This window comes from Aptenodytes forsteri, unplaced genomic scaffold, assembly GCF_000699145.1.
Source record: "Aptenodytes forsteri isolate BGI_AS27 unplaced genomic scaffold, ASM69914v1 Scaffold193, whole genome shotgun sequence".
Classification (NCBI taxonomy): domain Eukaryota; kingdom Metazoa; phylum Chordata; class Aves; order Sphenisciformes; family Spheniscidae; genus Aptenodytes; species Aptenodytes forsteri.
In genome coordinates this window covers 12,064,087-12,079,223 of record NW_008795405.1, presented here as the reverse complement: position 1 = coordinate 12,079,223, position 15,137 = coordinate 12,064,087, and the positions used below count along the sequence as shown (strand labels likewise).

Below are 15,137 nucleotides of genomic sequence, written 5' to 3'. Positions count from 1 at the left end.
CAATAATCTTCTAAGCTGTTTGGGGCTTTCTTAAGCACAAGGAAAATACACATTTCCTGGGAATTCAGAAGCTTATACAACGAATTTTGTGGGCAATTTGGAGAAAATTATTCCTTATACTTTGATTACGCCATTAAAATTCACGCTCCTATGAATATGGAGATTTTCTTGTAAGTACTGAGTACTCACTAAGCAGCATAGCTGGACTGCACCATATAGACTTGAGAGGAATGTGTTTTCCTACGTGTTGTCTTATGTTGTGAGCTATTTTTTCAGCCTCTTGTAAAAATATATAATAGAGATGAAGTCTCTGAGGGTTCATAGTTCGATGTGTTTAATGTAACTCTGGGTTGAGATGAAGCAAAATTAGGAAATTTAATTGCACTTTTCCCTGCCCTACTTTACACATTCTGTCTTAAACTCTCCATTTATTTTGCTGTCAGTTGCTAGCCCCCACCCAGTCTCCCCTTCTCACCCCTTCTTTTTTTTTTTGTTACAGCTCACCTCTAATCACCCTTCTCATGTCAGATGTGTTGTTTGCATGTGCCCTGTTTTTTCTCTTTGCATCTGAACTTTGTCCCTCGTGTTGTGTTTGAACAGTAAAAGGTCTCCTGGACAAGGATCTGTGCTTCCTTACAGCTGTTGATATCCTGTACCTAACATCAACGTCCTTGTTGTGGCTTAACCTCAGCTGGCAACTAAGCCCCACACAGCAGCCGCTTGCTCACTCCCCCCCAGTGGGATGGGGGAGAGAATCGGAAGGGTAAAAGTGAGAAAACTTGTGGGTTGAGACAAAGACAGTTTAATAGGTAAAGAAAAAGCCACACACGCAAGCAAAGCAAAACAAGGCATTCATTCACTACTTCCCATGGGCAGGCAGGTGTTCAGCCATCTCCAGGAAAGCAGGGCTCCATCACGCGTAACGGTTACTTGGGAAGACAAACGCCATCACTCCGAACATCCCCCCTTTTCCTTCTTCTTCCCCCAGCTGTATATACTGAGCATGACGTCACATGGTACGGAATATCCCTTTGGCCAGTTTGGGTCAGCTGTCCTGGCTGTGCCCCCTCCCAGCTTCTTGCGCACCTGCAGCCCTCTCAGTCGGTAGAGCATGGGAAGCTGAAAAGTCCTTGACTAGTGTAAGCACTACCCAGCAACAACTAAAACATCGCTGTGTTATCAACATTGTTCTCACCCTAAATCCAAAACACAGCACTGTACCAGCTACTAGGAAGGAAATTAACTCTATTCCTACCAAAACCAGGACAGCCCTGTATCTAATGTCTGACGGCTTATTGTAACTAATGGCATGGCCTTTCTTTGCCCATATGGCATATGCAATTACTTGCATCTATATAGGCAAAAAAAGGTAGAAGAGCATGCTAGGATTCATGTGTCCCAGCTGCACTGTATACAGAAGCTTATTGAGGCAGGTCTTAGTCAGACATCACCCTCTTTTTGCTGGTTTGACACCAAAATTCAGCCTGGCTACTCAGTGCCATCAGTCTGGGTCAATGCAAAGATAAAACCACCTAATTAAAACAAGGATCTAAAAAGTTCTCTTTAGCTAATGGTATTGCTGGCAGCCTTGTCATGATGTGTAAAAACATGGGCTTTCATGTCTGGAAATGCACTCTTCAGTATTTGAGACATAGTAGCACAAACTTGGAACATTATGGGCAGCAAATGAGCAATTTTAGGTAAAATCAATTTTCTAAGATGTCACTCTGGCTTCCTTCATGAACATTAAGTTGCAGAGAAAACAGTATTCAAACTTGATAGTATGATGACTAATAATCAGAAATACCTAGGCTGAGTCACAGTGTAGGAACACTGTGAAGCCCAGTTTAAAATCCAGTTCTCATTTTATTTAGTGGCCTGGAGCTCGGGTAGTTCAAAAGTAGATTTTTCAATGTGTGTTTGTTAGAGACTGATTGATTGCTTGGCTGTATGAGCTGGGGTTTTGGGGTGAGGAAGGCGGAAGGAGAGGAATTTGCATTTCCCAAGTCTCAGGGTGTCTGAACCACATGCTTCATTTTGGAGTTAGGCTGTAGTATTGGAATATCATACATTTGCCCATATATTTTTGTTGTTTAATAAGAAGTGCCATTTCCTCCTGGTCTAAGACTTTGGCAGATGCTTAGATACCTCCAGAGCCATACAGGTCATGAGCTGGTTCTGTGGTGGCCATCGGTTACTGATGAAGTGGATATGGGATGATTCTCCTGGCAAGTTATTGCCTCTGAAGCCAAGGGCAGTCAAAGCATCCTCTTTCACAGTTAGGTGGCCAAGACCACCAGTTCTGTCTTGAAAACTTGCTTAACGTTAATAACAGGTATATCTTATATCTATAGGGGTTATAACCTGTGGAAGAAATGGGGAAGTTGGCTTTTGTGCATGTTATAAAAGTGGTAGTTAACAAGATGTCTTGAAGGTAAGTTGCAAGTGGATCTAAAAGCCAGCTTGGCCTGTTGTGAAGGTTTTAATGTCATCTGATGATGAAATCCTGGATGAAATGCTAATAGCTTTGGAAACAAATTTAAGTGACTTTCTGCTTTGCTTTGGGAGTAATATCCATACATGCAAATCAAGCAGTTTTCTCAAGCTAGGTAATTACACGCTGACAAGTGTTCCACTCAAATCAGCTTTCACATTTCATAGTTCCTTCATGTGCCCAGCCCCATGGTGGTGTGCCTCAGAGGATTATTCATAACTGGTTCTGCAACAACAGAATAAATAGTATTTAAAAGCAAATCAATAGTTGCTATCTCCAATTTGTTGTTGAACGTAGAGACTGCTAGGGGATTGGCTTCTTGTAGGTATTGCAATAGTAGTGACCTTGGAGGAGATTTGAAGGAGGAAGAAATGGCATTAGCAGTAAATGCCTGAAGAATTTCTAGGCTGGTGGGGAAGGAAATAGTGCCACAACGGGAAGCAGCCGAACTCTCATGTCCATAACAGCTTAACTTTGAATTTGCCAAAGTGGTTTTTGAACTAGCTTAGTTTTACTCTGTGGCAAATTAGTTGCCTTTGCCATAAGATTTGACAAACCAGAATATATATCTTTGTCAATATTTATTCGCAAACTGACTAGGATGCAGATATTGTGTCTGAGCCAAATTCTGCTGTCCTCTAGAGCACAGTTGTGGGGCAAAGAACTCGTGTTACAATAGGCTCATCATCCTACCAGTACACTTTTTCCTTCTGTAAGGTTTTTTTCCCCTCTAAATTACTGCAGCTAATGCCTGTCAGTGCCTTACCTCTGTACTTTGATATGAATACGGTGTCTCTGCAACATCTTAGACCCTACTGTGAAAGCATGTTGCAGTTGAGCTTATTGGAAGAGTATGGAAGACCTAGCTTCTGTGTGGTGGTCAAAATTTCGTTTTATCTTTTTTAGCTCTTATGTCAGGGTCTGAGCTGAGCTGAACCAAAAGGGCAATTTCCAACTTTTTACTACCTTCCAGCATTACATCTTTGAATCCAGCCCTCACAGCAGGCATCCTTCTTTTCCAGCATAGGATTTGTGTGCAGGCCAGCCATATGGTGTGTGTAATTATTATTTTATAATGGTGTTATTGCTCTCTAGCTGCCCAGTAAACCCAGTGCAGTTTCAGTAAACTACATACATCAGCATAGGAACTTTAGACTTGAATGATTTTCTTCACTTTTATACAATAGTAGGTGCGAAGGAGAAAAAAAGATTCCTTTTAATTTATAGAAACTGTATAAAGTTTATAGAGTCTCTACAATCGTCTCAAATGAAAAGGTTGTGGAGAAGAGGGGTTGTACCGAAACTGGGAGGTCCACAAAGCTGGAGAAGAATAACAGTTAAAGGCACACATCAGTAAATACCTGCGCTGAACTTTTCCCATTAACTTTACCGGCGAGCATATGGACTGCATTAGGGGTCTGTCTGCCTTAGGGATTTTATAAACACATTTCCTCCCCTTTCCTCTTCCCCGTCCAGTTACTATTGCTTTAGACTATTACAGAATCAAACAGTGTCCATTCTGGGGTCGTTGTTCTTACTGGTGAGAGTCTGTTTGCTGTAGAAACATTCACTGAGTAGTGTCAGAAGCCTGTGTATATATGCAAGTGCTTTCCTGAATGTGCCTGGATTTTTCTGGGTGTGTGAGCTTCTGGAAGCAGTAATACCAGCTTGGCTTGCCCATCCTTTCAGGTACATGTACAACTCCAATTTGCATCAATGGCAGAATTTCTGCAGCAAAATTAGGAGCCAACGTGTGCTCGGTTTTATGGATGATCTGTAAATAAACACAGCTCTCTTTTGCATCCTTATTTACCCTGAAAATGAAGGTTGCCAAAGTGACTGGTGAGAAACAGGACCCGAAACGAAGAAACCAAGCCTCTGATGAAATCAGAAAACATTAATTTTGCTTCTCTGTACCCTTCAGTTTTCCTCTTTGATTTTGGTCGACATTGGAAGTCTGTAGGGCCAGCCCATTTGATAAGGTCTCCTGTCCTCCCCAAAACCTGGCACTGGCCACCTGAGCATTCCTGAGTGTTTCAGACAAGCTTAAGAAAGAGGTGGCCCTGTTGCCTGCCGCTAGCTCCTGCGCCCGTTCTGCCTTCCCCTTTACATCAACACATGTATTTGAACAAAAAGAAGTGTATCTGGGAACAGATCTGGCTTAACAGTAACCTCCACCCACCCTCAAAAGTTAATTTTAACAGATCGATCGTGGAAGTTACACCCTAGGTGACACATAGCACTTCTGCTGCTCAGCCATGGATGTGTGAGAGCATGGAAAGCCAGTTCTGGGGTCGAGGTGCTGAACAAAGTGAAGCCCAAGAAAGATGTGACACGTCTCTTAGTTTATTGTACTTTGAGATTTGTAGGTGGTAAATGCTGTGGGTTTTTTACAGATATTCTGGAACTCTAATATAATTTACAGTTTCATTTGTAGAGAGCTGTTTCAAATCTGTGCACATTCTTCTAAGATACTTTAAAAGAAAAGCCAACAGCAATAATTAGTTTGGCATTTTCCATGTTTTCTAAAGCACTTAAGGGGTAATGACTTTTTCTAACCAATCTTACATAAAATCAGTTTTTACAGGAATAAGAGGACCTAAAAGGCCTGAATGGCCATCAGTGACAGATATAGTTCATGCTGAAAGCTCTATTCCAATACATCAAAATAAGGAAAACAATTATACATATGATTAGAGGCTGCTGACCCTTCAGTTAAAATGATCAAAAAGAACAATATTAAAATTTGATTTACGGAAGCTACTACTTAGCCTATAATTAGTCTGACCAATAAAAACAAACCAGACTTTTACAGAATGTGATTTCCCAGTAGATAGGTTAGCTATTTTTGTAGGGCTGAAGAAAAACAAAATGGTTTTAAAATATATTTGATATGCTCTATGAGTAAATTGAAATACAGCATAACTAGTTTTAATGTTTTTTGTTCATAAATTGCCAGATTTCCTTAATTCAAGTGAAATTTGAGAACCACTTGAGAATAATTGTCTCTAAAATGAAATATTACTTTGTCAGTCTACTTCATTTATATTAAATATATGGCTTTTTTATATTAGAAGGTAAATGGAAGTTGGTCGGTAATATGATTCCCCTTACACTTTTGCTGTAGTTCACTATGGAAATGGATTCAGGAAATGGCAGATGTGATTAAAAACTCTTCAGCAGGCCCAAGAGCTGTTTGTACAGCACCTAGCATACAGCACTTCTGGCAAGGAACAAGCACTCCTCATCTTAGAGCAATATAAATAAAATGATTCTTCAATGTAGGGGCTTGGAATTTTGATTTTAAATGCACTACTTAGGAGACTGGGAAGATGAGATTTGATGAGGCTTTTCCATTCATAAGAATGAAGAAAAAATTGGTGTGTTGGCTAATGCAGTCCTGTTTCCTTCTGCATGCAAATAAGTACATTGGAATCCATGCTAGCCCAATTTGCATGAGGGTGTCAGAGGAATAATCCTATAAATTGACATAGAAGGGTCAAGCTGCCTGCTCAGAGTCTAACATCACTGGAGAGCTGTGCACAACACATAAATGTTCACCTCTCAAAAGCTACACTGAAGATTGCAAAACTAAGAGAGACTTCTTCCTACGTCCTTTAGAATGTATCTACGAGTGTATAGCTCATGTCTGGGCAAAGAAATTTAATAAAACACCATAGCGCAACCTTATATCTCCCGGTTTGGAATATATTTTTTTTATTAATAGGGCTTTCGTGAATTCTGACTTTTTTGTGCATCAGTTTTGGAGATTTCCTACCAGCTTTCCCTCTTCTGGAACCTTAAGTGCTGTTTTTTGTTTCTGATATTTCTAGTGGAACGGGAAAATGTACAGAAGAGGACCTTTACCAGATGGATAAACCTACATTTGGGAAAGGTAAGACTGACAAACAGTCTTGATATTGAGATACAAGGACACAACCATAGACAGACTGCAGTTAATTCATGTTAAAGTAGTTAAAATTTGGAAACAAAGTTGACTTCTGTTCATATGGGGAGGTTTGGAGGAGAATGAGGGGAAGGTGAAAGCAAGTTTCTGGGTAAATGAAAATTGCTTTTCAGGCACAACGAATGCTTGGCTGGCTTTAGTTCATCTCAGGTGCATTTAAGTTTTTAATGCTATTGACTGTTATCATGAGGCTAGAATTCTCCCACAGAACGTACCCACATAAAATCAAATGTGGTTGGGGCTGCTCTGAGGTGATGACTGTGTTCTTCCCTGGACTGGAAGTTCGAACATCTGAGGCATCATGGCCAAAGACAGGTGTTCTTCAAAACCCGGCTTCATCCCAGATCTGCAGATGGGAAACGTTAATTCCTTGTCAGTCATGTTTTGGGGGGGGCTGTATGATGGGATCTTTACATATCCACTTACATTAAAGAACTAATTTTTGGACAACACTTCATATTTTTAAGATGTAATTGTTTCTTAATCACACCATAATTTGGCTATTAAACCTAATTTACTGTTCTTATTGATAGTAGATAAGTACTAACTCTCCTGAGCAGTCTGCCATCCAGAGAATGATTTTCCTGCTGTTGGGGATGAAAGGAGAAAAAAAATTCTTAATATTACTGAGGCAGCAGCAATGCTTAGTGCAGGATCGAGGAATGAGACCAGCTTCCTAACCTAGACCGACAGTCCTAGCTTGGACTGGAATTTAGGCTTCACAGTGCTTTTAGTATCTGTGGCTAAATTTCGTGAAGTACAGATTGGACTAAGTTTGGGCAACAAGCTGACTCTTAGTCTAGCTCCTGTAGTTCTTGGAAAGTGATTGCATTTCAGACATAGTAAAGCAAAGGGGTTTTAGAAGAAAGGCATCACATATATGGTTGCTTAAGTCCACTGCTCTGCAGTGAGTGTTGCTGAAGGAATAAAGGGACCCTCTTAAATCTCACTGGAAAATCAGAATAAGGCTAGTTGGAAATGTTTTGACTAGCAATTGCTCCCAAAGGTCTCTCAGAACGAAGACAGTGTTATGTGATTCCTTTGTGAATCAAGCTCTAGGGCTTTAAAATAACTGCAATTTTGGAGGTTGTCAAAAAGGGTTGTCAAACATATGACTGTGGAGAAGTTCTTTGATTTACAGAAGGAATTAGGTCATGAAAAAGGCTGTAGGGTGCTGTTAATTCTGCTGTGCCAAGCATATGAAGTCTTAGAAACTTTGTGGGCAGGTGAACTGTTTTCTCTGGAGTGCATACAAATTTTTTTCCTCTCTGATTCAACAAAGAAAAATGCTTTTCTGAAGAACAGGCAAAAGTCTGCTGCTATATTAATGTTTTTCCTGGAAGTGGCATAATAAACATATCCCTGTAAATAATGAGAGCTTTGCTAAAGCTCTCTCTAATTACCGGTGATTCCCCAAGGACACCGGACCACAAAGGTGGCTTCTGCCTTTATCCTCAAAGAAGCACCTCTTGCAGAGTGACTTCATTCTTTTAAGGGCAGCAGTGAAGTCTTCTTGTACTTCTTCAGGAAACTTACAGTGTGGCGTGTCCCCTTTTGGAGCAGACCATCCCATTTGGGTCATCTTTTGAGAGGAGCTGGCTCTGCTGCTCATGGTATAGTTGGGAATAGTCTGCATCTTCCGAGTTCTGGTGGTTCTTGTCTTAAGTAATGAAAGAATAAAAAAGGTTTGGGTTTGAGGCTTTCAGATAGGTTATTTAATCTTGAAATGAATGATACTTTTCTTTCTTTCAGTATGGAGCATTGTTTAGTACTCTTGGCTAGATTAAAGACTAGTAACAAAAATGTATGGTCCCAGCTGGCCAGAAGCAGTGCTTAATCAAACAGTAGTGCATTGCCCAACCAAAGATAAAAAGGTTTGGCTCTTTAGGGACACATAAGTGAGTGACATCTGAACAGAGCGTAATTGCTGCAGCTGAGACTACCCCTAAGGGCTGAGCTGTCTTGGCTGTGTGCCTCAGAGTGCACACATCATCAGACACCTTGGTGAAGTGAGGAGATGGTTCCCTTTGGAGGAGTTTGCTGAGAAGAGAGAGACACAATACAAGAAGTTGCTATTTAAAGCACTTTGAAAATACTGGGAAACAGAATAGCACCACCAGAAACCTTACAAAAGAGACAGGACGTCGGGCTGGCTGGATCTTGGGCTTATTTCGGGCATAAAGTGGGATTTGCTTCTGCTGGACTTGTCTTAGTCTGAGGGATCAGCACCCAACCCTTGGGTGGTTGCTTCCTAGGCAGAGTGTTTAGGATGAGATTCTGTTATGGGAAATCTGGAATAAGTCCTTGTCTGATCTCAATTACATGAGTACTGTATCTCAGTTTTAGCTCAGACATTGTTAGGACAGAATTGCCACTGATGTGAAGAAAAGTCAGCCCTTTCTTCCTGCAGGCTAAGATTTATTTCTAGTATCTCTAGCTTGTAAAATTCTCCTTCTTACTCTCTGAAATCACAATGACATACCAAGTAGTACTGCTTTAGAAGATACCTGGTTTCTTTTCTTCACAGTGCAAGCCTCCTCTGAAAGTGAAAGACTTGTTTATTGATATACAAGATGGCAAAATCTTGATGGCGCTACTGGAAGTCCTGTCAGGACAAAAGCTGGTATGTATACAAGAGGGAGAAACCTCCTTAGGTATGGAGCTCTGTATGCTACAAGCAACAACATATGGACATCCAAGGAATAAGGGTGAATTTGGTCCCGTGTCTTTGGTATAGTAATAAGCATTTCAGCAACTTCATTGTAATTTCCTTATGTTACAGGCTGGTGTCCTGAGTTGTAACTTAGATTTCAAGGAAATATATAACTATGGTGTAAATGGTGTGTGATCAGTGTAAATGTTCTTACCCCTCAGGTTTTTTAAGGCTTTAATACATTAATGCTCACATATTCCGTTTGGAGATCACTGAAGTCACATTATCAAGAAAAGATCTATTTGCTGTATTATTTTTTAATCCATAAATTCTGTTTCTATTTTGTCTAAGATCATTATGACAATAGGTCTGCTGATGCTTGGTGTAGTTGTGAGTTTAGTACTGGTATCCTGGCTCAGGTTTCATTATTCTTACTGATACGGTCTAAATCAGAAGGGCAAAGTCTCACTTATCAGAACCTTTTTCTCTCCTCCTTTCTTTGTAAGAGCTGTATAAAGTTCCACATACCAGAAATGGAAACAGCCAGTGCAAATATAAATGACCAATTACAATTGACATTAATGTTTTCTTTCTACATCAATCTTGTCAGCAAGTACTCTCTTCTTGTGTGGGTATCACACTTGGATAAGAGGAGAGACCTCTTTCTGCAGCCGTTCCACCACGGCAGGTGCACTTGCAATCACCTGGTGATGCTCTGTGGTGACTGAACCATCTGCATACTGCAGCATGAATGGCCACTGTGGTCATACATTCAGAACTGCCTGTTTTTTAATATTCTTGCAGTTTTGGGGAGCTGTAGCAGAAGCAGCGGTGTCTCTGTGTGCATTCACACAGATTGCATTGAGAGCCAGGCTGGAAAGGACTTGAAGGGGGAAACACATCATGGTAAACCCTAGGCTATGCCCCAGGAGGTCAGGGAGAAGTGCAAGGAAGGAGGTAAGGTCAGCGGGCCAAACTTCTTGCGCTGGCAGCTAGGTGTTCCTGCACACACGTGATAAAAACAGTGTGCCAAAGTGGAATTGCAGGGAGACAGGCATGCAACAAATCCGTTTCATTTCTGCCAAAATGAAGGCTTCTACCTCCCACCTACTTGCGCCTGCTATGAAAACTGCTCACACTTCCTAATTAGGATCATTTAATTTATTTCAAGGAAAAAAAAAATCTATTCTTACGAATTTTCAGGTAAATTTGATCCTGTGATTGAACGTGGTTGGGGAGTGATTACATAAATAATCAACGTGGCAGGTCCAAGAGAGTGATAACATCTGGAGAGCAGGAAAGCTGGTTGCTAACCCTGTTTTGCTACAGCAAGGGCAGATCATGTAGTTAAAGCACTTTACTGATCAGAAAAGATGGCAATAATTTGATACAGGTAGATTTCCTTAGCTTTGTTTTGCCTCTGCATCTGTAGGTTTTTTAAGCTTTATATGACATGGTGAATAATTCCACCATTTTTAAAAACAGCATGGCTCTTATTTTTTCTAGATGCATGAATACAAATCTTCAACCCATCGCATTTTTCGTTTGAACAACATAGCCAAAGCACTTAAGTTCTTGGAGGACAGAAATGTGAGTATTTCCAAAGGCTGGTCTTAATATCTCCTCTTGATGTATGTTGCAAATTGTAATTGTTCTAACTGTAACTAGTCTGATGCCGTGCATGTACGTAAGAGGAATGTACTGCTTAAAGGCACCGTGACTTACCTTAGCAGCAAGGCTGAAAAGCCACATGAAAGTGCACAACGAGAACACCTACAGAGTCTAAAACAAGGATTATTTGTTCACTTTATAATGTAAAAGTTCAATAGGATTAAAGGATCAGGAACCCAATATTAAAAGAAAATAAAAAGAAATGCAAGTAATCTTTATGAACTGCGTCTTAGTGGCATTACTTCAGTTATGGTGAAGGTAGATGACTTTCCTTCCTTTCATCAGAAATACTTTCAGTATTAAAAATCATGTATTTATGTAGTAAACTGCTGCAGCAGCTGATCATGAGTCAAAGGCAAGAGAAAATTAAATCTGGGAACATGACATAAATGCGTAATTCCAGGAATCAAAACCTTATAAGGATATAACTTCCCTCATAGTCAGTGCGGCACTACTGCAACATCACTTCCTAAAGTTGTAAGTGACCAAGCAAGATTAGACCCTGTAGCTTGAAATGATTCAATCCTTTTTTTCTTTTTTGATTTCTCCCATTAGGGCTTTATTCCAAAGCCCTATGGATGTGGCCTGTGTCTTGAGAACTCTCTGCTCCTGAAAAGTGTTGAGAAGTAATGCTGTCAAGAGAAGTCGAAGCCATATCACAACTCATACACCTGGTATACCCAGATCTTTCAGAAAGAGAAAACTAATATTGGACTACGTCCCATAAAGGACTGCAGCATTCTTGCTGTACTGAAAGATCTTTTTATCTAGTATCTGAAATAAAGTTTTGCAACTTCTCTACTATACCGTCTGCGAAGGAAATGTAATTGATGATCCTATTGACTCCAGGGTGCAAGTACTCTATAGGGTTTAAACTTTATGGGTGAGGAGGGATCTGGTGTGTGCATAGGGGCAAACCCCTGCCTTGCATGGACTGCCATAACAGCAACTGATGTCACTTTGCTGCTTCCCTGCAATGAGCTTGGCTCCTGCTCCAGAGGTCCTGCAGCAGTGGTAGTCATGCGCGAGAGTCACTGCAACCCCAGCACAGGAACAGGCATGATGTGTGGCCTTAGTGGATCTCTTATGACCTGGCAGATGTGGGAGGTTTAACCTCCTTTGCCTTCTTCCCCAGGAGAGGATGTGAAAGTTCAGGAAGTTGTCCAGTAACTTCCAGGTGTTCCAGTCTCCTTTTGGAAAGTCCACCAGTAGGGGCTGCTCTGGCCCTAAATGTGTATGTCTACATGTCCTGGTATAGAACTGCTAAGAAATACGTCACAAGTTCTCAGATTTCTTAACAGTCCCCCAGTTGATGCTTTCTACCCAAATCCAGCGAAGGCCCACTGGCAGATGAGATTTTTTTCTCTCTGTTGATATCAACACATTGCAGAGCTGCAGCTGAAGCATGTCTGGTTGCCAGGACCTTGCTAGGGGACAACCTAGAAACTCAATGAGCAAAGCCAGACACGCCTTGGACACAGGCAGCCTTTTAATTAGTAGTGCTAAAACACCTACTTTTCTATGGATTTCTTGTTTCCTTAAGAGTAAGCAGCCAGTATCTTATAGCGGGGTTTCTCTACTGGGCTGGGTGACAAACATAAGCAGCAGTAAGAGGACAGAGCTGACGCTGAGAGCAGTCTAATGTCAAATGCCACTTCTTCCCCATTTTGGAGAAACTGCTATTAAAATGTACCAGGTCTTAAAGGTTTTCCCATGCCAAATACCTTGGAGCTAGCAAGAAATCTGAGCCTTGAAATATGACAGCTAGAGGTGTCTTCTTGCTAAGATTAAAAACTGTTGTGCGAACCACTAGATAAAAAGTTATTTTGCTTTCCTTTTTTCAGTTTAACTGAACCGGTTAGTAAAGGGTGGTGATGAAAGTGTTGGCAAAATGCCTTGGCTACCAAGAGCTTCAGGGTTAGATATTAAACCACAGTGGGTGGAACCCATCAGCATACACTTCTGTGGAACTGGGGCAGCAGGGTAAAGCGCTGCGAAGTGATTCATCGTGTACAGGATTTCTAAGCGATAAATGGGCTGTATGCTGGGTTTTAACTCAGTCTGGGTGCCATGTGCAGTACTGACAGCTTCCTTGCTTCCTCCCTCCTCCATGACCTTTGCCAAAACCAAGTCTGTGTTGTCTAAGAGAATAACATCCTGGTATTATCAGGTGGAAGAAACCTCAGTGTGGGAAAGTCGAGTTTGCTTGGATTAGGCAACTCTATCCTTTGCTAACTGATTTAATCAGAACTCTGTGACAAGCTGTGTAACGTGAGATAAGCAAGGAGAAAGAAGATGCATAGCAAAACAGAAGTAAGCAGATCTCATTAGGATTTTAATTTTTGTATGAGAAGTGACTCTACTTTTTAAGCATAGGATCCACTGGAGGGGGCACCATCTTGTTCCATTTTTGTATGGAGGAAACACTTGTGGTCCTGAGGGTGCAGAACTTGGGCTTACTTCTGTTCTGCAAACTATGCTGGGGGCTTGAGATAAGAGTTCAATGAGCAGGGTGGTTGTGATCAGGGCAAATTATCGTTAACACAAGATGTCAGTCTTGCTTTTTGGCTGGCCCGTCAGCGGCAGAAGTGTTCTGGACATATCCAGTAGTCTTAGTGCATTTTTTGCATTTACCTTGTTTCTTTGAATTCGGCTCTGAATTTATGATCTCTTCCACAGGTAAAGCTTGTTAGTATTGATGCAGCAGAAATAGCAGATGGAAATTCCTCTCTGGTACTTGGACTAATATGGAATATAATCTTGTTTTTTCAGGTAATAAAACTTGAATACTTTAATCATAAGTGAACAATCTTCATGGTATCAATCTATTCCAGCTGAATACTGATTTTTAAATTGATTTTTAATCCTAAAGAACATAATTAGCATGCTAAACCTGAGCTTTTCCCTCTTAACATACACTAATTTTATACCTGCAGCTGCTTTCATTGTACTTCGTTGGACCCATTTTGGTATAAATAGGAGACAATTTAAACCCTCATTTGACTTAGACCAGAATTAGAGCTTCAGATTACTACTTTCCCTTCTCTCCTGTGCTTTCTCAGGGTTCTGCTCCAGATTCCCTGGATCTGAACCAGTGTCTCAGGTTTGGTTCCAGGTCACAGTTTATTTTCAATAACCTTTTCTGGATTTGGTCCAATGTGGTGGGAAATTCCATGTAGAATCACTGATCTCCAGAGACTTACTCAACATGGCAAAGATTCGCAACTGATGTAGAGGGCCAAATGAAAGATCTTGAAGGGCCTGGAACTGATAAAACTGATTTGAGCCTGAAAATTGATTTAGCCCCAGGCTTAGATTAAAACTGCTCCCTAATCTGCACGTATTTTGAAAACGTCCTTCTAGACTACCAAATTCTAATGAACAGAGAGAGATGGAGGGAGGGTTTCTGCAACTCTCATACGACTGAGGCTCTTTCATTCTCTTGGACTCATTTCTAAAATGGCTACAGGTTTAAAAAATAATCTCGAAGTTGTACTGGGGTTTCTCTCCCTGGCTGAGCTCCTCTCTCACAGGCAGAGCTGATGCGACCAGAATCTCTCACCCCCGCAGCAGAGGGCATGGGGGACCTAAAAGCAGCAGAGTGGATAATTTGGACTCAAATATCAATGCTGACCAAGGACAGGAGTGCTGCTGCAGGTCACGATTTCTTGACTAAAAATATTTCACTCAAGTGAGTCCTGTGAAGAGAAAGAATGATTTCAGTTAAACTAACCTTTCTTTCAAGGACATGTTTCTTTGCTTTTTGTTTAATACAAATTTGCTGAGTTCAGCCTTAACTGATACCTTGCCCTGTCTGTTTCCTGGGGTTGCCAGCTGGGCTGCTGGTGGCTGTCATGCCTGTGCAATACAAGTTGAGAGTTATAATGGACAGGCCTATAACTACCTCTTAAAATTCAGTTATGGCGCTGTTACCTTTAAAGTTTGTATGAAAACAAGCGCTGAGTTCTCCATGCAGCTGGTGTTAAACCACAGCACTGTGTGTTTTGCCTTTTTTTACAGATTAAGGAGCTGACAGGCAACCTCAACAGGAACTCCTCCTCCTCCAGCCTGTCCTCCGGGCCCAGTGGTCCCGAGTCAGACACATCCCACCCCAGCACTCCCAGCGTGGAAAGAAACATGTCCGTTACAGTGAAGGATCAGCGGAAAGCCATCAGAGCCCTTTTAATCTGGGTTCAGAGGAAAACCAGAAAGTAAGCTAACAAACCCTTGTGGAAAAGCGTGTTTTGCCACCTGCACTTTTGAAGCTGAAACTTTTCTTTCTCGTGCCCCGTGTGTGCACTACCGTGCACTGTGGCGGCTTCTGCTTTCGAAGTTTGCAGGCGCATGGTCTC

The 15,137-nt window shown here is 41.3% G+C and overlaps 1 protein-coding gene across 1 annotated transcript in view; it reads left to right on the top strand.

Annotated features, from left to right (window-relative positions):
* Positions 1-4,768: 4,768 nt before the first annotated feature.
* The window catches only part of CLMN (calmin), a 21,528-nt gene continuing 11,159 nt past the window's right edge, over positions 4,769-15,137 (top strand). Inside the window, exons 1-6 of the mRNA XM_009280959.1 lie at positions 4,769-4,859; positions 6,328-6,389; positions 8,989-9,084; positions 10,621-10,704; positions 13,465-13,557; positions 14,806-14,996. Of these exons, the coding sequence (XP_009279234.1) occupies positions 4,769-4,859; positions 6,328-6,389; positions 8,989-9,084; positions 10,621-10,704; positions 13,465-13,557; positions 14,806-14,996 (617 nt within the window). The remainder of the gene's footprint in view (positions 4,860-6,327; positions 6,390-8,988; positions 9,085-10,620; positions 10,705-13,464; positions 13,558-14,805; positions 14,997-15,137) is intronic.